The 25,322-nt window shown below is 45.7% G+C and overlaps 1 protein-coding gene across 5 annotated transcripts in view; it reads left to right on the top strand.

Moving 5' to 3' along the window:
• The window catches only part of prkcz (protein kinase C, zeta), a 426,501-nt gene that overhangs the window by 236,001 nt on the left and 165,178 nt on the right, over nt 1–25,322 (top strand). For all 5 annotated transcript variants that reach the window (XM_078425700.1, XM_078425701.1, XM_078425698.1 and 2 more), the window contains 2 exons: nt 13,638–13,769; nt 16,825–16,906. In XM_078425700.1, coding sequence (XP_078281826.1) covers nt 13,638–13,769; nt 16,825–16,906 — 214 coding nt within the window. The remainder of the gene's footprint in view (nt 1–13,637; nt 13,770–16,824; nt 16,907–25,322) is intronic.

Genomic DNA, 25,322 nt, shown 5'->3' with positions numbered 1-25,322 from the left:
ATTTAGAAGGATGAGAGGAGATCTTATCGAAACGTATAAGATTATTAAGGGGTTGGACACGTTAGAGGCAGGAAACATGTTCTCAATGTTGGGGGAGTCCAGAACAAGGGGCCACAGTTTAAGAATAAGGGGTAGGCCATTTAGAACTGAGATGAGGAAGAACTTTTTCAGTCAGAGAGTTGTGAATCTGTGGAATTCTCTGCCTCAGAAGGCAGTGGAGGCAAATTCTCTGAATGCATTCAAGAGAGAGCTAGATAGAGCTCTTAAGGATAGCGGAGTCAGGGGGTATGGGGAGAAGGCAGGAACGGGGTACTGATTGAGAATGATCAGCCATGATCACATTGAATGGCGGTGCTGGCTCGAAATGGCCGAATGGCCTCCTCCTGCACCTATTGTCTATTGTCTATTGTCAAAGGAGAGATAGCTGACGAGATAGAAAATTGGCTTCACGGAAGGAAGCAAAGTGTGATGGTGGAAGGTTGTTTCTCGGAGTGGAGGCCGGTGATTCGTGGTTTGCCTCAGCGTTCGTTGCTGGCCCAATTGCTATTTGTCATCTGGATTTAGTGTTGTGTAATGAACTGGATTTGATAAGGGAACTCAAGGTAAAAGAGCCATTAGGACGTAGTGATCATAATGTGTACAGTAGTGGCTGTGTTGGAGGAAGTGCTGGTGAACCTCTGTCTCACCTGGAAAGACTGTTTGTGTCCTTTGATGGAGTTTAAGGGGGAGGTAAAGGGACAGGTGTTGCATCTCGTGCGGTTGCAAGGGAAAGTGCCCGGGGTTAGGGTGGTTTGGGTAGGAAGGGACGAGTGGACCAGGGAGTTGCGGAGGGAACGGTCTCTGCGGAACGCAGAGAGGGGAGGGGATGGGAAGATATGGCCAGTGGTGGGGTCCTGTTGTAGGTGACGGAAATGTTGGTGGATGATATGTTGGATCCGCTGGCTGGTGGGGTGGAAGGTGAGAACGAGGGGGATCCTGTCCTTGTTGCGAGTGGGGGGAGGGGGAGCAAGAGCGGAGCTGCGGGATGTAGAAGAGACCCTAGTGAGAGCCTCATCTATAATGGAGGAGGGGAAGCCCCGTTTTCTGAAAAACGAGGACATCTCGGAAGCCCTAGTCTGAAACATCTCATCCCGGGCGCAGATGCGGCGTAGACGGAGGAATTGGGAGTAGGGGATAGACTTTTTGCAGGGGACCGGGTGGGAAGAAGTGTAGTCCAGATAGCTGTGCGAGTCGGTGGGCTTGTAGTAAATGTCCGTCACTAGTTTTTCTCCTGTGATGGAGATGGTGAGGTCCAGAAACGGGAGGGAGATGTCAGAGATAGTCCAGGTATATTTAAGGGCAGGATGGAAATTGGAGGTGAAGTGTATGAAGTCATATTATATCGGCGAAACCAAGCGCAGGCTCGGTGATCGCTTCGCCGAACACCTGCGCTCGGTCCGCATTAACGCAACTGATCTCCCGGTGGCCCAGCACTTTAACTCCCCCTCCCATTCCCAGTCTGACCTCTCTGTCATGGGCCTCCTCCAGTGCCATAGTGAGGCCCGCCGGAAATTGGAGGAGCAGCACCTCATATTTCGCCTGGGCAGTTTGCGGCCCGGTGGTATGAACGTCGACTTCTCCAACTTCAGATAGCTCCTCTGTCCCTCCCTTCCCCTCCTCCTTCCCAGATCTCCCTCTATCTTCCTGTCTCCACCTATATCCTTCCTTTGTCCCACCCCCGACATCAGTCTGAAGAAGGGTCTCGACCCGAAACGTCACCCATTCCTTCTCTCCCGAGATGCTGCCTGACCTGCTGAGTTACTCCAGCATTTTGTGAATAATGTGTACAGTTTTGGTCTCCTAATTTGAGGAAGGACATTCTTGTAATTGAGGCAGTGCAGCGTAGGTTCACGAGATTAATCCCTGGGATGGCGGGACTGACATATGAGGAAAGATTGAAAAACTAGGCTTGTATTCACTGGAGTTTAGAAGGATGAGAGGGGATCTTATAGAAACATATAAAATTATAAAAGGACTGGACAAGCGCGATGCAGGGAAAATGTTCCCAATGTTGGGCGAGTCCAGAACCAGGGGCCACAGTCTTAGAATAAAGGGGAGGCCATTTAAAACTGAGAGAAAAAACTTTTTCACCCAGAGAGTTGTGAATTTGTGGAATTCTCTGCCACAGAGGGCAGTGGAAGCCAAATTACTGGATGAATTTAAGAGAGAGTTAGATAGAGCTCTAGGGGCTAGTGGAATCAAGGGATATGGGGAGAAGGCAGGCACGGGGTATTGATTGGGGACGATCAGCCATGATCACAATGAATGGCGGTGCTGGCTCAAAGGGCCGAATGGCCCCCTCCTGCACCTATTTTCTATGTTTCTATAATATGATCTGTTTTAATCTACAATTTGAGAAGGAGAAGGGAAAATCGGAAGTGGCAGTATTGCAGTTGAGCAAGGAGGACTATGGAGGCATGAGAGAGGAGCTGGCCAGAGTTGTCTGGAAAGAGACCCTAGCAGGGAAGACGTTGGAACAACAATGGCAGGTATTTCTGGGAATAATGCAGAAGGTGCAGGATCAGTTCATTCCAAAGTGGAAGAAAGATTCTAAGGGGAGTAAGAGGCAACCGTGGCTGACAAGGGAAGTCAAGGACAGTATAAAAATAAAGGATGAGCGGGAAGCCGGAGGATTGGGCCTCTTTTAAAGAGCAACAGAAGATAACTAATGAGGCAATACGGGGAGAAAAGATGAGGTACGAAGGTAAGCTAGCCAAGAATATAAAGGAGGATAGTAAAAGCTTCTTTAGGTACGTGAAGAGGAAAAAAATAGTTAAGACAAATATGGGTCCCTTGAAGTCAGAAGCAGGGGAATTTATTATGGGGAACAAGGAAATGGCAGACAAGTTGAACAGGTACTTTGGATCTGTCTTCACTAAGGAAGACACCAACAATTTCCCAGATGTACTAGTGGACAGAGGTCCTAGGGTAACGGAGAAACTGAAGGAGATTCACATTAGGCAGGCCGGGTGTTGGGTAGACTGATGGGACTGAAAGCTGATTAATCCCCAGGGCCTGATGGTCTGCATCCCAGCGTACTTAAGGAAGTGGCTCTAGAAATCGTGGATGCATTGGTGATCATTTTCCAAGATTCTATAGATTCAGGATCAGTTTTGGTGGATTTGAGGGTAGCTAATGTTATCCCACTTTTTAAGAAAGGAGGGAGAGACAAAACGGAATATTATAGACCAGTTAGCCTGACATCAGTGGTGGGGAAGATGCTGGAGTCAATAGACAATAGACAATAGGTGCAGGAGTAGGCCATTCAGCCCTTCGAGCCAGCACCGCCATTCAATGCGATCATGGCTGATCACTCTCAATCAGTACCCCGTTCCTGCCTTCTCCCCATACCCCCTCACTCCGCTATCCTTAAGAGCTCTATCCAGCTCTCTCTTGAAAGCATCCAACGAACTGGCCTCCACTGCCTTCTGAGGCAGAGAATTCCACACCTTCACCACTCTCTTAAACTGTGGCCCCTTGTTCTGGACTCCCCCAACATTGGGAACATGTTTCCTGCCTCTAATGTGTCCAATCCCCTAATTATCTTATATGTTTCAATAAGATCCCCCCTCATCCTTCTAAATTCCAGTGTATACAAGCCTAATTGCTCCAGCCTTTCAACATACGACAGCCCCGCCATTCCGGGAATTAACCTAGTGAACCTACGCTGCACGCCCTCAATAGCAAGAATATCCTTCCTCAAATTTTGAGACCAAAATTGCACACAGTACTCCAGGTGCGGTCTCACCAGGGCCCGGTACAACTGTAGAAGGACCTCTTTGCCCCTATACTCAACTCCTCTTGTTATGAAGGCCAACATTCCATTGGCTTTCTTCACTGCCTGCTGTACCTGCATGCTTCCTTTCAGTGACTGATGCACTAGGACACCCAGATCTCGTTGAACATCCCCTCCCCTCGACAATTATAAAAGACAAAATTGCGGAGCATTTGGATAGCAGTAACAGGATCGTTCTGAGTCAGCATGTGATAGTGAACAAGGCATTTTAGCAAGTTTGCAGATTACACTAAAGTGGGTGGTATTGTAGATGGTTGTCAAAAATGCAGTAGGATCTTGATCAGTTGGGCAGGTGGGCTGGGGTGATTTGATACAGGATTGAATAATTGATTGAATTTAATACAGTGAAGTGTGAGGTGTAGTGTTTTGAGCGGTCTAGCAAGGGCAGGACCTGCACAGTGAATGGCAGTGCTCTGGGGAGGGCAGTAGACCAGAGGATTATAGGAGTGCAGCTACATAATTCCTTGAAAGTGGCATCACAGGTAGATTGGGTGGTCAAGAAGGCTTTCGACACATTCGCCGGAGAAAGTATTTTATCGGGGTGCATCACAGCATAGCTTGGGAACAGCTCCAGAGAAATTGCAGAGAATTGTGGTGCAGCCTAGGCCATCACACAAAACAACCTCCCTTTCAATGACTCCATTTACATCTCACGCTGCCTCGGCAAGGCCACCAACATAATCAAGGCCGAGTCACACCCTGACCACTCCCTCTTCTCCCGTCTCATCAGGCAAGGGGTATTGAAACGCACATGTCCAGATTCAGGAATAGGTTCTTCCCAGCTGATTTCAGGCAACTGAACCATCCTAACAACATCTAGAGAACAGTCCTGAGCTTTTCTCTACCTCATTGGAGATCGGACTACCTTTAATCGGACTTTACTGGACTTTAACTTGCACTAAACGTTATTCACGTTATTCCCTTTATCATGCTTTTAGTTTAGTTTAGAGATACAGCGCGGAAACAGGCCCCACAGCCCACTGATTCCTCGACAACCAGCGATCCCCGCACACTAACACTATCCTACACACACTAGGGACAATTTACACTTACACCAAGCCAATTAACCTACATACCTGTACATCCTTGGAGTGTGGGAGGAAACCGAAGATCTCGGAGAAAACCCCACGTTGTCACGGAGAGAACGTGGCGGCACGGTGGCGCAGCGGTAGAGTTGCTGCCTTACAGCGAATGCAGCGCCGGAGACTCAGGTTCGATCCTGACTACGGGCGCCGTCTGTACGGAGTTTGTACGTTCTCCCCGTGACCTGCGTGGGTTTTCTCCGAGATCTTCGGTTTCCTCCCACACTCCAAAGACGTGCAGGTTTGTAGGTTAATTGACTGGGTAAATGTAAAAATTGTCCCTGGTGTGTGTAGGATAGTGTTAATGTGCGGGGATCACTGGGCGGTGCGGACTTGGTGGGCCGAAAGGGCCTGTTTCCGCGCTGTAGAATCTAAATCTAAAATCTAAAAAAAAATCTAAACGTTTAAACTCCATACAGACAGCACCCGTAGTTGGGATCGAACCCGGGTCTCCGGCGCTGCAAGCACTATAAGGCATTAACTATCTCGCTCCGCCACACTGTGGATCGTTCGATCGTAATCATGTATTGTGTTTCCACTGACTGGTTAACATGCAATAAAAGCTTTTCACTACCTCCGTACACGTCACAATAAACTAAGTACAGTCTTAGTACAGAATTTGGGAGGTCATGTTATAGTTGTATCAGGCATTAGTGAGGCCACATTTAGAGTGGCCACATAGGAAAGATGGAAAGGGTGCAGAGAAGATTTACCAGGATGTTGCCAGGACTTGAGCGCCTGAGCTATAGGGAGAGGTTGAGTAGGCTAGGACTTTATTCCTTGGAGCGCTGGAGGATGAGGGGTAATCTTGTAGAGGTGTACAAGATCATGAGAGGAATAGATCAGGTAAATGCACAGTCTTTTGCCCAGAATAGGGGAATCGAAAACAAGAGTAGTATCCAGGGCTGTGATTCCAACCCTGGTGCCGAGGCTCAACAGGGAGGAGTGATGTCAGGCAGAGCCGTAGCGCTGGGAGTCTCCATCGTCAGAGGTGCGGACAGGAGATTCTGCGGCAGCAGGCGAGACTCCAGGATGGTGTGCTGCCTCCCTGGTGCCAGGGTCCAGGACGTCTCGGAGCGGCTGCACGACATTCTCGTGTGAGGAGCAGCAGGAGGTTATTGTGCATGTTGGCAAATGATATAGGTAGGAAGAGGAAGGAGGTGCTACAACAAGAATTTACTGAATTGGGTAATGGACTGAAAAGCAGGACCTGTAGGGTGGTGATCTCAGGATTGCTTCCAGTACGTCATGCTTGCGAAGGTAAGAATCGGAAGATAGGGGAAATGAATGTGTGGCTGAGGAGTTGGTGCAGGGGCAGGGATTTAGATTTCTGCATCATTGGGATCTCTTCTAGGGCTGGGGTGACCTGTATAAAAGGGACAGGTTGCACCTTAACTGGAGGGGGACCAACATCCTAGTGGGCAGGTTTGCTAATGCTACACGGGAGGGTTTAAACTAGATTGGCAGGGGGGTGGGGTCTCGTGCAGGACAGAGGCACGTGAGTGGCTAGAAGTTGGCATGAAGGGTGTTGTGAGAAAGATTAGTGAACAGAATAGGCAGGTGAAAGGCAGAGAGCAAGGAAGGAGGGTTGGTTTAAACTGCACGTATTTTAATGCAAGGGGCCAGACGGGTAAGGCAGATGAGCTGAGGGCATAGATGGGTATGAGCGACTGGGACGTTGTAGCCATGACTAAAGCCTGGTTAAGGGACGGGCAGGACTGGCAGCTCCCGAAGACGTGACCAAAAAGGTTGATAGGGCAGAGTTGTAGATGTTATGTACGTGGACTTCAGTAGGGTATTCGACAAGGTTCCGCATGATAGGCTGCTCTGGAAAGTTCGACCACATGGGATAGCTTTTGGGAGGTCATGTTGCAGTTGTATAAGACGTTGGTGAGACCGCATTTAGAATATAGTGTTCATTTCTGGGCACCATGTTATAGGAAAGATATTGTCAAGCTTGAAAGGGTTCAGAAAAGATTTACAAGGATGTTGCCAGGACTAGAGGTTGTGAGCTATAGGGAGAGGTTGAGTAGGCTGGGTCTTATAGAGGTATACAAAATCATGAGAGGAATAGATCGGGTAGATGCACAGAGTCTTTTGCCCAGAGTAGGGGAATCGAGGACCAGAGGACATAGGTTCAAGGTGAAGGGGAAAAGATTTAATAGGAATCCGAGGGGTAACTTTTTTACACAAAGGGTGGTGGGTGTATGGAACAAGCTGCCAGAGGAGATAGTTGAGGCTGGGACTATCCCATTGTTTAAGAAACACTTAGACAGGTACATGGATAGGACTGGTTTGGAGGGATATGGACCAAGTGCAAGCAATTGGGACTCGTGTAGCTGGGACATTGTTGGTCTGTGTAGGCGAGTTGGGCCAAAGAGCCTGTTTCCACACCGTATCACTCTATGACTCTCAGAGGACATCATTGTAAGTTGGGGTGGGGGGGAGGAGGAGAGTTAATAGGAACCCGAAGGGTAACTCTTTTACACAAAAGGTGGTGGGTATATGGAATGAGCTGCCAAAGGAGGTAGTTGAGGCAGGTAGTATCATGATGTTTACAAGACATTTGTACAGCTACATGGATAGAATAGGTTTTGAGGGTTGTGGGCTGGTAGAACTAGTGTAGAACAGAGCAAGTTGGGTGGTATGGGCAAGTTGAATCTGTCTCCATGCTGTATGACTCTCTACCTCCAATTATCTTTGCTCTAAGGTCTGGAGTTCAATTTGTGAACTATCTATTTCTCTCTTTTCACCTTCAAGACAAACTTAAACATTTTAATAATATTTCTTAACACAACATAATAATATTTCTATATGTGATTTGATATAAAATGTCATTAGCTAGCATCCCTTTGTAGTGTATAGTTAGTGTAGTTTATTGTCACATGTATCGAGGTACAGTGAAAAACCTTTGTTGTGTGCTCTCGAGTCGGCGATAAAGCAATACTTGATTATAATCTAGCCCTTTACAGCGTATAGATACATAATAAGGGAATAACGTTCAGTGCAAGGTAAAGCCAGAAAAGTCTGGTCAAGGATTGGATCGAAGAGCCGAATGGCAGACCTCCCAACCCTTCCGAATTTGGCGGAAAGTTTCCGCATTCTTATTTCATTTGCGCCATTCCGATTTCGCCTCACATTTTTCCACAAAACACATGCCTCGCCGCTCGCCTCGCCCCGCCCCGCCGCTCGCCTCACCTCGCCGCTGTACTTGCCTCGCCGCTAGCCCGGCCTTGCCGCTAGCCTCGCCTCACCTTGCTGCTGTACTCACCTCGCCACTAGCCTCACCTCGCCGCTGGCCCGGCCTCGCCACTGTACTCGCCTCGCCGCTGTACTCGCCTTGCCTCACCGCTGTACTCGCCTTGCCTCACCGCTGTACTCGCCTTGCCTCACCGCTGTACTCGCCTTGCCTCGCCTCGCCGTTGGTCTCGCCTCGCCTCGCCGCTGTACTCGCCTTGCCTCACCACTGTACTCGCCTTGCCTCACCGCTGTACTCGCCTTGCCTCACCGCTGTACTCGCCTTGCCTCGCCTCGCCGTTGGTCTCGCTTCGCCTCGCCGCTGTACTCGCCTCGCCTCGCCGCTGGTCTCGCCTCGCCGCTGGCCCGGCCTCGCCGCTAGCCTCGCCTCACCTCGCCGCTTGCCTGGCCTCGCCTTGCCTCTCGCCGCTGGCCCGGCCTCACCTTGACCCTCGCCTCGCCGCTGGCCTAGCCTTGCTGCGGAGTGTGAGGCCCGTTGATGTTGAGAGGGGAGGGGGTCAGGGTGCGGGGGAGTACGGCGGAGGAGTGGAAGGAGGGAGTTGGGGTCGGGGGGGTGGAGGAAGGGATGGGAGAGTGGGTGGGGTGGAGAGGTGGGGGGAGGGGTGGAGGGGAGGAGTAGGGGGGAGGGGCGAGGGGTGGGGGGGGTGGGGAGAGGGGGGGTGGGGGGTTGGGGGTACGGTTGGGAGGGACATGGACCGTTGTGATTTGCTGTTGAAGACCACTGGAGCAAGTATGTCTTCAATTAAATTAGGTATGTGCAGATTGCCCACTAATCTCTTATGCGGGACCTTGTCGAAGGCTTTCTGAAAGTCGAGGTACACCACATCCACCGGCTCTCCCCTGTCAATTTTCCTAGTTACATCCTCAAAAAACTCCAGAAGATTAGTCGAGCATGATTTCCCCTTCGTAAATCCATGCTGACGCGGAACGATCCTGTTACTGCTATCCAAATGCTCCGCAATTTTGCCTTTTATAATTGACTCCAGCATCTTCCCCACCACTGATGTCAGACTAACTGGTCTATAATTTCCCGTTTTCTCTCTCCCTCCTTTCTTAAAAAGTGGGATAACATTAGCTACCCTCCAATCCACAGGAACTGATCCTGAAAATATAGAACATTGGAAAATGATCACCAATGCATCCACGATTTCTAACGCCACCTCCTTAAGTACCCTGGGATGCAGACCATCAGGCCCTGGGGATTTATCAGCCTTCAGTCCCATCAGTCTACCCAACACCATTTCCTGCCTAATGTGAATCTCCTTCAGTTCCTCCGTCCCCTAGGATCTCTGGCCACTAGAACATCTGGGAGATTGTTTGTATCGTCCTTGGTGAAGACAGATCCAAAGTACCGGTTCAACTCGTCTGCCATTTCCTTGTTCCCCATAATAAATTCCCCTGCTTCTGACTTCAAGGGACCCACATTTGCCTTGACTATTTTTTTCCACTTCACATACCTAAAAAAGCGTTTACTATCCTCCTTTATATTATTGGCTAGCTTACCATCGTACCTCATCTTTTCTCCCCGTATTGCCTTTTTAGTTATCTTCTGTTGCTCTTTAAAAGATTCACAATCCTCTCGCTTCCCACTCTTCTTTGCTATGATATACTTCTCTTTTATTTTTATGCTGTCCTTTACTGCTCTTGTCAGCCACAGGTGCCTCTTAGAATCTTTCCTCCTCTTTGGGATAAATTGATCCTGCAACTTCTGCATTGTTCCCAGGAATACCTGCCATTGCCGTTCCACAGTCTTCCCTGCTAGGGCCTCCTTCCAGTCAAATCTGGCCAGCTCCTACCTCATGCCTCTGTAATCCCTTTTGCTATACTGTAATACTGACACTTCCGATTTTCCCTTCTCTCAATTTGTAGAGTAAAACTTATCATATTGTGATCACTGCATCCTAATGGCTCTTTTACCTCTAGTCCCCTTATCAGATTAGGTTCATTACACAACGTCTAAATTAAATAAAAAAATTTATAGGGGAAACCCTATAATATTTAGTGCTACACGAATTTGGAAACAATTAAAAAAGACATTAAAATTAGATAATTTATCACTTTCTCTTCCAATTGTGAATAATCCTTTGTTTAGGCCTTCATGGGTAGACGGGGGTTTTACACAATGGAAGGATTATGGAATTAAAAATATGGGACAGCTTTATAAAGAAGGCACCTTTCTGACATTTCAGGAGTTGCAACAGACTTATGGTCTTCGTGGAAATGATTATTTCAGATATCTTCAACTTAGAGATTATGTAAAATCGAACTCCCAAAATTTTCGAATTAGAAATTCAGAAATTCTTGATGAATGTTGGAACAAACATCCTAATACAGAAAAATTAATATCTTATATATATAATATCTTATTAGACAGTGACATTCCCTCCACGGACTTATACAGACAAAAATGGGAAAAAGAATTAAACCAAGTAATTACGAAAGATACTTGGGAAGAAAGTTTGCAACAGATATATCAGTGTTCACTAAACGCCAGACATTCTCTAATACAATTTAAAGTAATACATAGGTTACACTACTCAAAAACAAAACTACATAAAATTTTCCAAAATATCTCACCTAAATGTGATAAATGTCAACATTTAGAAGCTACATTATCTCATATGTATGTAAACTGTATAAAAATTAAAAAATTCTGGGTAAATATTTTTAGCATAATATCTAAAGTAACCAGCACACAATTGGACCCAGATCCAAAATTAATTATACTCGGAATATTAGAATTAAATCAAACATTTAGAACAATACAAAGAAACTTTATGGATTACAGTTTAATAACAGGAAAAAAATTAATTCTAAAATTTTGGAAAGGCCCTACGGTCCCCACAATCAAAATGTGGATTGGTGAAATGACGGAGACCTTAAACGTGGAAAGAATTAGATTTTCCCTGTTGGATAAACAGGAACTATTTATTGGAACATGGTCTCCTTTTATTGATTACTTAAAGGGTCAGAATGGTTCAGCACAGGAGCCTGACTAGCACTCGGACGAAAGAATGGATGAAATGCTATACTTTGAAATGTACGAATATATCTCGAATGAAGTTGTTGTTATTTTAATAAATTTCTCCACTCTTCCTTAACTAACTTTGTCCTTATCTTTATAATTTGTTTTTGTTTTTGTTTTTATTTTGTTTCTCTCTCTTTTCCTTCTCTACTTCATCTATTTCTTTAGCTCTATCTAGTTTTAAAAAAAAAGGGGGTACAAGGTATTGGAGACAATATAATAATAATTGACAATAGTATCAATTTAAAAATGTATGACTGTAAAGATGTACCTATCTCCAATAAAAAATTTATTTACAGAATCTTTCCTCCTCTTTGGGATAAATTGATCCTGCAACTTCTGCATTGTTCCCAGGAATACCTGCCATTGCCGTTCCACAGTCTTCCCTGCTAGGGCCTCCTTCCAGTCAAATCTGGCCAGCTCCTACCTCATGCCTCTGTAATCCCTTTTGCTATACTGTAATACTGACACTTCCGATTTTCCCTTCTCTCAATTTGTAGAGTAAAACTTATCATATTGTGATCACTGCATCCTAATGGCTCTTTTACCTCTAGTCCCCTTATCAGATTAGGTTCATTACACAACACTAAATCCAGAATTGCCTTCTCCCTGGTAGGCTCCAGTACAAGCTGTTCTAAGAATCCATCTCGGAGGCACTCCACAAACTCACTTTCCTGGGGTCCATTACCAACCTGATTTTCCCAGTCTACTTGCATGTTGAAATCTCCCATAACCACCGTAGCATTACATTTGCGACATGCCAATTTTAGCTCTTGATTCAACTTGCACCCTATGTCGAGGCTACTGTTTGGGGGCCTGTAGATAGCTCCCATTAGGGTCTTTTTACCCTTACAATTCCTCATTTCTATCCATACTGATTCTACATCTCCTGATTCTATGTCAGCCAATAATATTGCCAGCTCAGTTACAAACCTTAGCTGCCCTTGAGACCAATTAGCTCGGACTAATGTCTGAGTCATAATCTTCCCATCTTTTAGTTCAACATTCCCCAATGTGGTTTGAAGTCAACTTTTTAAAAATATCATAAACTTAACCCACAAATTTGTATCTTTGCAACTATTGACTATAATAAATTCACTATTGAAGGGAGTGAATATCATTCCTCACCAACAGAGCGACCCCACCCCCTCTGCCCACCTGTCTGTCTTTTCTATACGTTGTGTATCCCTGAATATTCAGTTCCCAGCCTTGGTCCTCTTGTCGCCATGTCTCTGTGATTCGCACAACATCATACTTGCTAATGTCTAACTGAGTTGCCTTTCTTTCGTATGTCAACTACAACAGTCCAAAGTGGCAATTGGTGCTTCAGAGTACCATAGTTGATGCTTTGCTGCAAATGTTGCCAGTTCCGTAGAACTACCCAGGGTGGACGATGAGGACGTGAAGCAGCTACCACCCCACCCAGAGAGTTGTGAATTTATGGAATTCTCTGCCACAGAGGGCAGTGTAGGCAAATTCACTGGATGAATTTAAAAGAGAGTTAGATAGAGCTCTAGGGGCTAGTGGAATCAAAGGATATGGAGAGAAGTGAGGAACAGGGTACTGATTGTAGGCTGCGGGAGCGGCTGCGACTCGCCTTAGGCTCGGGCCGCTGTGGACCGTCCTGCGCGGCCTGCAACCACAACAACCTGACTGCGGGAGAAGACGGCAGGAGAAGGGAAAGACATTGTGGCTTCCATCACAGTGAGGAGAGGACTGGAGGAGACTCACTGTGATGGATGTTTCTTTGATGGATGTTTCTTTTTTTGTGTGTTTTTGGGGTTGTGTAATTTTAATGCCTATTTAATGCTTTTATTGTTGGACTGTGGGTGACTGAATTTCGTCCAATATTGGATGACAAATAAAGCTATCTTGAATCTTGAATCTTGAATCAACCATGATCACAATGAATGGCGATGCTGGCTCGAAGGGCCAAATGGCCTCCTCCTGCACCTATTTTCTATGTTTCTATGTAACTTCTAATTAGATGAAAAGAGCTTATGATGGTGAAAGATTAAAAAAAGAGACACAAGGAATTGCAGATGCTGTTTTACAAAAATAAGACACAAAGTGCAGGGTAAGTGGGGGTCAGGCAGTACCTCTGGATAACATGGGTAGGTGGTATCAGGTCGGAACCTGTCTACAGATTTTTTTTAAAGTCTTTTTAAAGGGTTACAAGTGTATTTACTACTGTTTCATTTCAAATTTAAGTTTCAATTCTGTCAGAATTTTGTTACTTATTGCAGTGAGAATGGCAGCACATCGGAGAAATGTTTTCTTGTACCAGATTCAGATCAACAATGGCTATTGTATGATAAGGTGATTTTCATTTATAAAATGTTGATAGGCTCACTTATATAGAACAAGGAGACTTGTCGTAATGGAAATGGAATGAATAACTACGCTAAGGTGTGTGATAATTGTTTTCTTATCACAGAAGGCCTACTGTGGATACTGCAGTGAAAGGATATGGGGTCTCGGCAGGCAGGGTTACAAGTGTATCAACTGCAAGTTGCTGGTCCATAAACGCTGCCACAGACTTGTTCCTTTGACCTGCCAAAGGCATATGGTAAGTAATAACATCTTCCAATAGTGAATGTTAACATTTGTACATCGATTAAATATACTTTAATTCCGCATATGTTTCCCACCTTCAACACGAGTATTCAACCTATAGTTTAAAAAATGGATACGTCTGACTGTTATGTGAAGCACTGCTTCAAGGCTAACTGGTTAAATCAACAAATCATTCACATTTGTAGCATAGAGATGAGCATTTAGCCCAAGGTTTCTCTGTGGGTTTTAATATCTCTATATTTTCAATCTAGTTCATTAAATGAATTATATACTCTCTTGAATATATAAATCTCCCTGAGAGGGGAAGATTAGTGGGTGGCACAGTGGCGCAGTGGTAGAGTTGCTGCCTTACAGCAAATGCAGCATCGGAGACCCGGGTTCAATCCCGAATATACGGAGTTTGTACGTTCTCCCCATGACCTGCGTGGGTTTTCTTGGAGATCTTCAGTTTCCTCCCACACTCCAAAGATATACAGGTTAATTGGCTTGTAAATGAAAAAATTGTATAGGATAGTGTTAATGTGCGGGAGTCGCTGGTCAGCGCGGACCCAGTGAGCCATAAGGGCCTGTATCTCTAAACTAAACTAAACTAAATTAGCAATGCAAGTTAGAAGAAATTAATGTGTTCTTGCAGTTACATGGAACTGTAGATGGTGGTTTACAAAAAAAAAACAAAGTGCTGGAGTAACTCAGCATTTCAGGCAGCATCTCAGGAGAACTGGGAAAGGTAATGTTTCGAGTCAGGACTGATTGTATTGGAATCTGGAAAAGAGGTAGATACGGGACAAAGCCTGACAAATGATATGTGTATAGACACAAAATGCTGGAGTAACTCAACGGGACAGGCAGACTATTACCTGAATGGTGGCCGATTAGGAGAAGAGGAGATGCAACGAGACCTGGGTGTCATGGTACACCAGTCATTGAAAGTAGGCATGCAGGTGCAGCAGGCAGTGAAGAAAGCGAATGGTATGTTGGCATTCATAGCGAGGGGATTTGAGTATAGGAGCAGGGAGGTTCTGCTGCAGTTGTACAGGGTATTGGTGAGACCACACCTGGAGTATTGCGTATAGTTTTGGTCTCCTAATCTGAGGAAAGACATTCTTGCCACAGAGGGAGTACAGAGCAGGTTCACCAGATTGATTCCTGGGATGGCAGGACTTTCATATGAAGAAGGACTGGATAGACTCGGCTTGTACTCGCTGGAATTTAGAAGATTGAGGGGGGATCTTATAGAAACTTACAAAATTCTTAAGGGGTTGGACAGGCTAGATGCAGGAAGATTGTTTCCGATGTTGGGGAAGTCCAGAACAAGGGGTCACAGTTTAAGGATAAGGAAGTCTTTTAGGACCGAGATGAGAAAGTTTTTTTTCACACAGAGTGGTGAATCTGTAGAATTCTCTGCCACAGAAGGTAGTTGTGGCCAGTTCATTGGCTATATTTAAGAGGGAGTTAGATGTGGCCCTTGTGGCTAAAGGGATCAGGGGGTATGGAGAGAAGGCAGGTACAGCCTACTGAGCTGGATGATCAGCCATGATCATATTGAATGGTGGTGCAGGCTCGAAGGGCCGAATGGCCTACTCCTGCACCTATTTTCTATGTTTCTATGTTTCTAAATAGGTGGAGGGGTGGGGCAATGGGTCGTGTGATAGTGGGAGAAATGTGTGCCCCCAGGTGGGGCACAGGGAAGAGAGGGGAGAAAAAAGGGGTGGAGGTGGTTGGGTTGTAACCTAAAATTAGTAAATTCAATGTTCATACTAGTGTACCACTTGTAAACTGCCCAAGCGGAATATGTGCTGTTCCTTTAGTTTGCGTGTGAGTGAATGGATGAAACAATGGTACTTTATTGTCACCAGTTACAAGCTTTCTTTGCATACAACCTCGGCAATACACAAGTGTCGCCACATGTTGGCGCCGACAAAGTTACAAAAGAGTCCTATCTAGTTGAGTTTAGTTTAGAGATACAGCGCGGAAACAGGCCCTTCGGCCCACCAAGTCCGCACCGACCAGCGATCCCCGCACATTAACACTATCCTACCAACACTAGGGAAAATTTACACTTTATCTCGGTGGCGCAGTTCCCATCGACGCCAGAGGCTCGGGACAGAGTTTGCAGTGGGCGAGCAGGGCCTACTGAGCGGGTCCTTTGTCATGGATCGCGGCGGGCATACCGGGTGAGTCGAGCCTGCTTGTCGGAGTGTCCCGGCCTGCTGCTCGCCGGGTGTGTCTCACTGTGTGTGGTCTCACTCTGGTAATGGAGGAGGCTCAGGACAGAATGGTCGGTATGGGAAGGTGTGTGGGGGGGGGGGTGAACCCGCCATTAGTCATATCTTTCCATGCCCATACCTTTCCACTTTCCAAAAAGACCATTCCGTCCGCATCAGACACAGAAAGCCGGAGTAACTCAGTGGGACAGGCAGCAACTCTGGAGAGAAGGAATGGGTGATGTTTCGGGTCGAGACCCTTCTTCAGATGCCTCAAGGAACCATGACTTCATTACTATTTGTCACATTCTCCCCCTGAATGTTACACGATTTTGCTGTTTTCCATTACTATTTCAACTATTTAGTTTGTAACAGCAAACTGCTTTGATGTTTAGTAGGAGGAGGACTCTGTTACTTGATGGTGCTTTGCTTTCTGTGCCTGCTTTGAATCATGTTTCTCAATTCTTGAATCTTCTCTGCCTTGAGGTATGAGATTGTGATGGTGTACCAAGTCCTACAAAAATACTTCTAAAATCAAGTAATTTTATTTATTAGTATATTAATTCATAATTAGTACAATGTTGAAGAACAGATTCGGTGACATGATAAGGATGGTGTTTCTTTTTACCCAAACACTGCTATGAGGTTTGTTCTTATTTTACTACTGTTAAACTGCATGTGAATTTACACATACATATTTGCCACCTGGAACATTGAAATTAAAAAAAACTTATCTAAACCATCACTACTCATCATTTCAGAGTCCAGATTAGGAAGTTAAATCTCTTAGCAGTCTGTTGCATCATATCGTTAACTGGCTCTGCTTCCTGTTTTAATGGTCAGGATCCGGTCATGCCATCCCCGGAACCTCCAATTGAAGGCAAGACTGATGAAGCTGACATTCCTTCAGAAGACCCCGATGGGAGTAAGTTTTCAATTCAAAAGCCTTAATGGTTGATAAGAAGTATTTGAACACATTATCTTGGTTGAATTTTTTTGAGGAGCTGACGAAGGAAATTGAAGAAGGTAGGGTGGTGGATGTTGTATACATGGAAGTGCCTCATGGTCGACTGATCCAGAAAATTAAGATGATTGGGATTCATGATGACATGGTCATATGGATTCAGAACTGGCATATTCATGGAAGGTGGATGAAGGTGGATATTCTGGATATTCTGATGTTGAGAGGGGATGGGGGGGAGGAGGTTAGAGTGAGGGGGGCAGTGGAGTGGGAGGAGGGAGTGGGGGTCGGGGGGATGGAGGAAGGGAGGGGGAGAGTGGGGGTGGGAGGGGAGTGGGGGAGGAGGGGTGGGGGAGTGGATTTGGGTGGAAAAGGGGGGAATGATGGGGGGAGGGTTAGGGTTAGCGGAGAGGGGGATGGGGGGAGTAGGGTTGGGGGGGACATGGACCGTTGTGATTTGCTGTTGAAGACCACTGGAGCAAGTATGCCTCCAATTAAATTAGGTATGTGTAGTTTTTTAAATGAAACTCTTTCTTCATAACTTAGTCATACATTTTATGACCATTGTTCTTTTATTCAATACCAAGAGAATTGGGATGTGTAAGGAAAAAGCAAAATAAACATAGCACAAAAAGTAAGGAAATTTGTGTTTGGTAGATTATTTCTTTGTTGTAACAATGCTTCTTGGCAATAAATCTTATACCGTTGGAAAGCCTGTTTATTTCCCTTTTAAATGGTGCCACATTTGTAAGGAACCTGCATTTGTGGGATGAGCAGCAGAGCTGAGTATGTGGGTTGCGCCCATGAAAAATCTGCCAAATCTTCTCTGCCAATGCCAAACAGCTTATTCTGCCATTGACTCTTGTTCGGTGTTTGGTGGATTAGATGATTGAAGTCTGAAGAAACAAGACATATTGGCAATTTAACAATTTATTCATTTAATAAACAGGAGCCGCAGTAGCCTGTGGAAGAACCATACACAGCCACAACAGCCTGGCACCTCCTCCTCATGCTGGTCACCAGCCTGGTCACACACTGTTGTAGGATGGCATCCCATTCTTCAACCAGCATTTGTCGCAAGTCAGCCAACGTGGATGTGTTGGTCACTCTGGCACGAACAGCACGCCCAAGCTGATCCCACAAGTGTTCAAAGGGGTTGAGGTCAGGACTGCTGGCAGGCCATTCCATCCTCTCCACTCCCAAATTCTGGAGGTAGTCTCTGAGAAACCCTGCTCTGTGGGGGCGAGCATTGTCATCTTGGAGGATAGAGTTCGGTCCCAGACTGTGGAGATATGGGATTGCCACTGGTTGTAGAATCTCATCTCGATATCTCTCTGCATTGAGATTGCCTCCAATGATGACAAGCCTCGTTTTTCCAGTGAGGGAGATGCCGCCCCACACCATCACACTGCCTCCACCAAAAGATGTTACTCTATCGGTGCAGCAATCAGCATAGCGTTCTCTGCGTCTTCTCCACACTTTGACCCTATGATCCAACTGCTGTAGGCAGAATCTGGACTCATCGCTGAACATAACGTTCCTCCACATGTTCAGGTTCCAGTGCACGTGTTGCCGACACCAGCGCAAACGGGCCTGACGGTGAAGGGCAGTCATGGCAGGCCTCCTGGCAGCCCTATGAGACTGGAGATCGGCTGCGTGCAGTCTGTTCCGAATTGTCTGGGCAGAGAGCCGTCGGCCATATCGTCCTGCAAACCTTGACTGCAAATCTGTAGAAGACAGCCTACGGTTCCTAAGTGCTGACAGGGTGAGGAAACGGTCTTCTTCTGGTGTCGTCTTCTTGGGACGCCCACTTCGCAGCCTGTCTCTGACATCCCCCGTTATATGGAACTTGGCCTTCACTTTGGAGATGGTACTAGGGCTCACTCCAAATAATGCCGCAACTTGGTTTTGCGGAACACCAGCTTGAAGTTGCCCTATCGCACGGGCCCTATACAGATCAGTCAAATGTGGCATGCCGATTCTTGGAGCAGACACCTACTGACCACTGTAGCAGGGCCCATGCTCACAGATGCTGCCAATCAGGTGCCAATCAGGCAGAATAAGCTGTTTGGCAATGGCAGAGAAGATTTGGCAAATTTTTCATGGGCGCAACCCACATACTCAGCTTTGCTGCTCATCCCACAAATGCATGTTCCTTACAAATGTGGCACCATTTAAAAGGGAAATAAACAGGCTTTCCAACGGTATAAGATTTATTGCCAAGAAGCATTGTTACAACAAAGAAATAATCTACCAAACACAAATTTCCTTACTTTTTGTGCTATGTTTAGAAAAAACAAAACAAAACAATTGTTCTTTGTTGTAAAAAGTATTTCTGTTCAATAGCCTTTCTATAATAGTAGAATATACTCATGATAGGCCTGACATTGTACATGTAGTCCAAGAACTACAGACTGTTGGAAATAATCGTCGTTTTCACACGTGAATGTAGCGCAACGCGTACGCGCATTTGGCGTGCATACTTTCTTTTGCTGAAAAGTTGCATTACGCGCCATATTATGAATTTTGATGTAAAATTCTGAATTTTGGACATCCAAATTCTGAATTTGTAAAATCAAATGTTGGGAGGTCTGGACTAGTGTTGCTGGGACATGTTGGCCGGTGTGAACAAGTTGAGCCAAAGGGCCTGTTTCCACACTGTATCACTCAATGACTCTATGACTCTAATTAATAATGGTGTGATGATCAATGTATTTTGTTTTTAGTTAGTCATTTTTGACAACTTAAGTATCAAATTACTGCTTGTTTTCGGATGTAAGCAAGCAATTGGTGTGTTCTTCTGGGGACCTCTTGTGGTGAATAAGAAAACTTTTTAAAAAATAGTTGCATTACTTTCATATAAATTAGCCAGAAGAAAATGCGGCCACTCAACCATTCCAGCATTTAATATAATATAATAACAGTTTGTTTTTGGCTTGATTTATGATTTCATATATAGGGAAAGTTGGCAAATGAAATATTATTTATTATTAAAGATGTAATAGCAGTGCATTTGGAAAGCATTGACAGGATTGGTCAAAGTCAGCATGGATTTATGAAGGGGTAATCATCTGGAATTTTTTGAGGATGTAACAGGTAGAATGGATAAGGGAGAGCCAGTGGATGAGGTGTGACTGGACTTTCAAAAAGCTTTTGACAATGTCCCATACAAGAGATTAGTGTGCGAAATTAGACCACATGGTATTGGTGATAGGGTATGGACATGGATAGAGAACTGGTTGGCAGACAGGAAGCAAAGAATCGGAATTAACGGGTCCTTTTCGGAATGGCAGGCAGTGATGCAAGGTGCCGCAAGGCTCGGTGCTGGGACCCCAGTTATTTACAATATATATTAGCAATTTAGATGATGGAATTAAATGTGACATCTCCAAGTTTGCGGATGACACAAAGCTGGGTGGTAGTGTGAGCTGCGAGGAGGATGCTATGAGGCTGCAGGGTGACTTGGATAGGTTGGGTGAGTGGGCGAGTTGCATGGCAGCATAATGTGGATAAATGTGAGGTTATCCACTTTGGTGGCAAGAACAGGAAGGCAGATAATTATCTGAATGGTGTCAGATTATGAAAAGGGGGGGGTGCAACGAGACCTGGGTGTCCTTGTACATCAGTCACTGAAAGTAAGCATGCATGTACAGCAGGCAGTGAAGAAAACTAATGGCATGTTGACCTTGCGAGAGGATTTGAGTTTAGGAGCACAGGAGGACCCACTGCAGTTGTACAGGGCCCTGGTGAGACCGCACCTGGAGTATTGTGTGCAGTTTTGGTCTCCTAATTTGAGGAAGGACATTCTTGCTATTGAAGGAGTGCAGCATAGGTTCACCAGGTTATGACGGGACTGACATATGATGAAAGAATGGGTCAACTGGGCTTGTATTCACTGGAATTTAGAAGGATGAGCGGGGATCTTATAGAAACATATAAAATTCTTAAGGGATTGGACGTTAGATCTAGGAGAAAAGTTCCCCATGTTGGGGGTGTCCAGAACCAGGGGTTACAGTTTAAGAATAGGCCATTTAGGACTGAGATGAGGAAAAACGTCTTGTAACAACTGCAACATGACCTCCAACTTCTTTCCTCAATACTCTGATTGATGAAGGCCAATGTACCGAAAGTTTTTTTGACCACCCTATCTACCTGTGACTCGACCTTCAAGGAACCATGCACCTGCACTCCTGGATCCCTCTGCTCTACAACACCTCCCAGGGCCCTATCATTCACTGTGTTGGTCCTGCCCATGTTAGATGTCCCAAAATGCAACACCTCACAAAGAATTTTAGGGAAATCATTATGCTTAGCTCACCCAGTGCCCACCTCAAGGGTGAAATGCATTTAACAATGATTCCCTGCTAAATATTATTTCCACGCCATAGTTTATATCTGTAGGCTGTAAATACCAGTCTGCTTACTTGTATACTGTATTGGCAAAAAGATTTACCAACTGATGCAGTGGTCTTTGCTGAGGTTCCTCCCAGTGGCATGACCCTCCTCTTTGTCGCCGGGCATCTTTCACTGAGTTAGTGATCTTTTGGCAGCAGTCACCTTTTGTCACAGTATGCATATCTGCATTCTGTCCCTAATTCAGGGACAGTTTCTACCCAGCAACTGACATCCCAGCATCAGACAACTGAACCATCCCATTATCAGAAAACTGAACCGTCCCACCACTACTAGAGAGATGTCCTGAAACTATAATCCACCTCATTTGGAGACCCTCGGGCTATCTTTAATTGGACATTACTGGCTTTATATTGTACTAAAAGTTATTCCCTTATCATCTATTTCTACACTGTGAATGCCTCAATTGTAATCATGTATTGTCTTTCCGCTGACTGGATAGCTTGCAACAAAAGCATTTCACTGTACTGTGACAATGGACTAAACTAAAGTTCCGGTTCATCCCAAGTAGCTATGAACACAGAACTGTACTCTGCTTTCCAAACTCGAGACATCAGTGTATAGGTTACTTAGGACTATATCGTAGGCACTATGCCTTCTCATGCCTCATCGATTTCCTTCCTTCGATACAAAGGTCAGAAGAGGGGACTATGAAGGCATGAGAGTGGAGCTGGCCAAGGTTGACTGGAAAGGGATCCTAGCAGGAATGACGGTGGAACAGCAATGGCAGGAATTTCTGGGCATAATCCAGAAGATGCAGGATCATTTTATTCCAAAGCGAACGAAAGATTCTAAGGGGAGTAGGAGGCAACCGTGGCTGACAAGGGAAGTTAGGGATGGAATAAAACTAAAAGAAAAGATGTATAACACAGCAAAGAGTAGCAGGAAGCCAGACGATTGGGAAACTTTCAAAGGACAACAGAAGGTAACAAACGTGCAATAGAAACATAGAAACATAGAAAATAGGTGCAGGAAGAGGATATTCGTCCCTCCGAGCCAGCACCGCCATTCATTGTGATCATGGCTGATCATCCACAATCAGTAACCCGTGCCTGCCTTCTCCCCATATCCCTTGATTCCACTAGCCCCTGGAGCTCTATCTAACTCTCTCTTAAATCCATCCAGTGATTTGGCCTCCACTGCCCTATGTGGCAGAGAAATCCACAAATTTACAACTCTCTGGGTGAAAAAGTTCCTTCTCACCTCAGTTTTAAATGCCCTCTCTTTTATTCTAAAACTGTGGCCCCTGGTTCTAGACTCCCCCAACATTGGGAACATTTTTCCAGCATCTAGCTTGTCCAGTCTTTCTTTCCACTGCTATGCAGATGACACACAGCTTTATCTCCCCCTGAAACCCAACAACCGGTCAAATTTAATCAGCCTCATGCACTGCCTTGAGGACATAAAATGTTGGATGGCACAGAACTTCCTTCAACTAAACGAGAGCAAGTTTGAGGTCATCCTATTCCCCCCCCCCCGACTCCATCAAAACGATAACAGGCAACCGTGGAAGCCTATCCTTCCTAGTCAAACCGCATGTCAAAAACCTTGGCGTGATATTTGACTCTGCATTAAAGTTTGACACGCAAGTCAACGCTGTGGTAAAAGCCAGCTTCTTCCAGCTTTGTACCATAGCTAAAATCAAACCATTCCTCCAATTTGACGACATTGAAAAAATCATTCACGCATTCATTTCCTCCCGCCTAGACTACTGCAACTCCCTATACACTGGGATCAGCCAATTATCCCTGTCCCGCCTGCAATTGGTCCAAAACGCTGCAGCGAGACTCCTGATGGGTACCCATAAAAGGGACCACATCACCCTGATTCTCGCCCCTCTGCACTGGCTCCCAGTGCGGTACAGAATCAACTTCAAGCTCCTCCTATTCACATAAAAAGCCCTAAACGGGCTTGCCCCCCCCCCATATCAAAAATCTTCTAACCCACCACTCTATCTTCAGGTCGGCCGATTTGGGGCTACTCACTATCCCGCGGTCTAGGCTTAAGCTCAGGGGTGACCGCGCTGTTGCGGTTGCAGTTCCTAGACTGTGGAACAGCATCCCTCTCCCCATCAGAACTGCCCCCTCCATCGACTCCTTTAAGTCCAGGCTCAAAACCTATTTCTACTTCCTAGCGTTTGAGGCCCTCTGAGGGGGCGCTGTGTACTGTTTATGTATGTGCTGTTATGTTTGTGTGCCATTGTATGTTCGTTTCTTAGTACCTGAACTGATGTGCAGCACTTTGGTCAACGTGGGTTGTTTTTAAATATGCTATACAAATAAAATTGACTTCACTTGACTTGACAGTCCTTTTATAATTTTATATGTCTCTATAAGATCCCCTCTAGGGGCTGAAAAGATGAAGTACGAGGGGAAGTTGGCCAAGAATATAAAGAAGGACAGAAAAAGCTTCTTTAGATATGTTGAGAGAAAAAGATTAGCAAAGTCAAATGTGGGTCCCTTGAAGGCAGACAGGGATGAAATCATTATGGGTAACATGGAAATGGCAGAAGAGTTGAACAGATACTTCGGATCTGTCTTCACTAAGGAAGACACAAACAATCTCCCAGATGTACTAGAGGACTAGGGACCCCGGGTGTTGTACCTCTTGAGAACAGGTTCACCCATTTGGAAGCTGTCGGGGAAGAAGACTTTGCCACACTGAGCGGCAGACTGGTTTGCAAAGAAGAACGTGTTGTTGAGCCAAAACCAAAGAGGCCGACGTCAGGCAACACCGTGGTAGTAGGAGACTCCATTGTGAGCGGTACGGACAGGGGTTTCTGCAGCAACAGGTGGGATTCGAGGATGGTGTGCTGCCTCCCTGGTGCCAGGATCCAGGATGTCACGGACAGAGTGTAGAAAATCCTCAAGGGTGAAGATGAACAGCCGGAAGTGGTAGTGCATGTCGGCACAAACGGTGTCGGAAAGAAGGGGATAGATATTCTGCAGCGTGACTTTAGAGAGCTCGGAAAAATGCTGAAAAGCAGGACCTCCAGTGTGGTCATTTGCTTCCAGTTCCTCGTGCTGGTGACCTGAATGTGTGGCTGAGGAGCTGGTGCAGGGGGCATGGATTTAGATTCTTAGACCACTGGGATCTGTTTTGGGGTAAGGGGGAATTGTACAAAAGGGAAGGATTGCACCTTAACAGGTGGGGGACCAGCATTCTGGCAGGCAGGTTTGCCACTGCTACACGGGTGGGTTTAAACTAAATAGGGTGGGGGGGGGGGGGGGGGTCAAATGGGATAGTCAAGGATGGAGTTAAAGGGAAAGAGAGTAAATGGATAGTTAATGACCCCGGAATAAATGGGAAAGAAAGCTCACAAAGGGATAGGAGAGTATGGCCAAGTGTAATGGGAATCGATGTGAAAGGTGAGATGAGTAAGGAATTAAAAGTATTGTATATGAATGCGCGGAGTATTCAAGATTCAAGATATCTTTATTTGTCATCCAAAAAACAATTTTTTTGGACGAAAAATAAGAAGTAAAGTAGATGAGCTTGAGGCTGAGTTACAGACTGATAGATATGACATTGTGGGGATTACAGAGACGCGGCTGCAGGAGGATCGGGCCTGGGAACTTAATATTCAGGGTTATACATCCTATAGAAAGGTCAGGCAAGTGGGCAGAGGAAGTGGGGTAGCTCTGTTGGTGAGGGATGAAATTCAGTCCCTTGCGAGGGGTGACATAGGGACTGATGAGGTAGAGTCACTGTGGAGAGAGTTGAGGAATTGTAAAGGTAAGAAGACACTAATTGGAGTTGTCTACAGACCCCCAAATAGTAGCCGGGATGTAGGGTGTAAGTTGCAGCAGGAGTTAAAGCTGGCATGTAACAAACATAATGCCACTGTGGTGATGGGGGATTTCAATATGCAGGTAGACTGGGAAAATCATGTTGGTTCTGGGCCCCAAGAAAGAGAGTTTGTAGAGTGCCTCCGAGATGGATTCTTAGAGCAGCTTGTGCTGGAACA

This window comes from Rhinoraja longicauda, chromosome 30 (assembly GCF_053455715.1).
Source record: "Rhinoraja longicauda isolate Sanriku21f chromosome 30, sRhiLon1.1, whole genome shotgun sequence".
Taxonomy (NCBI): Eukaryota; Metazoa; Chordata; class Chondrichthyes; order Rajiformes; family Arhynchobatidae; genus Rhinoraja; species Rhinoraja longicauda.
The sequence above is the reverse complement of the archived record's forward strand: the minus strand, read 5'-3'. Positions and strand labels throughout refer to the sequence as shown.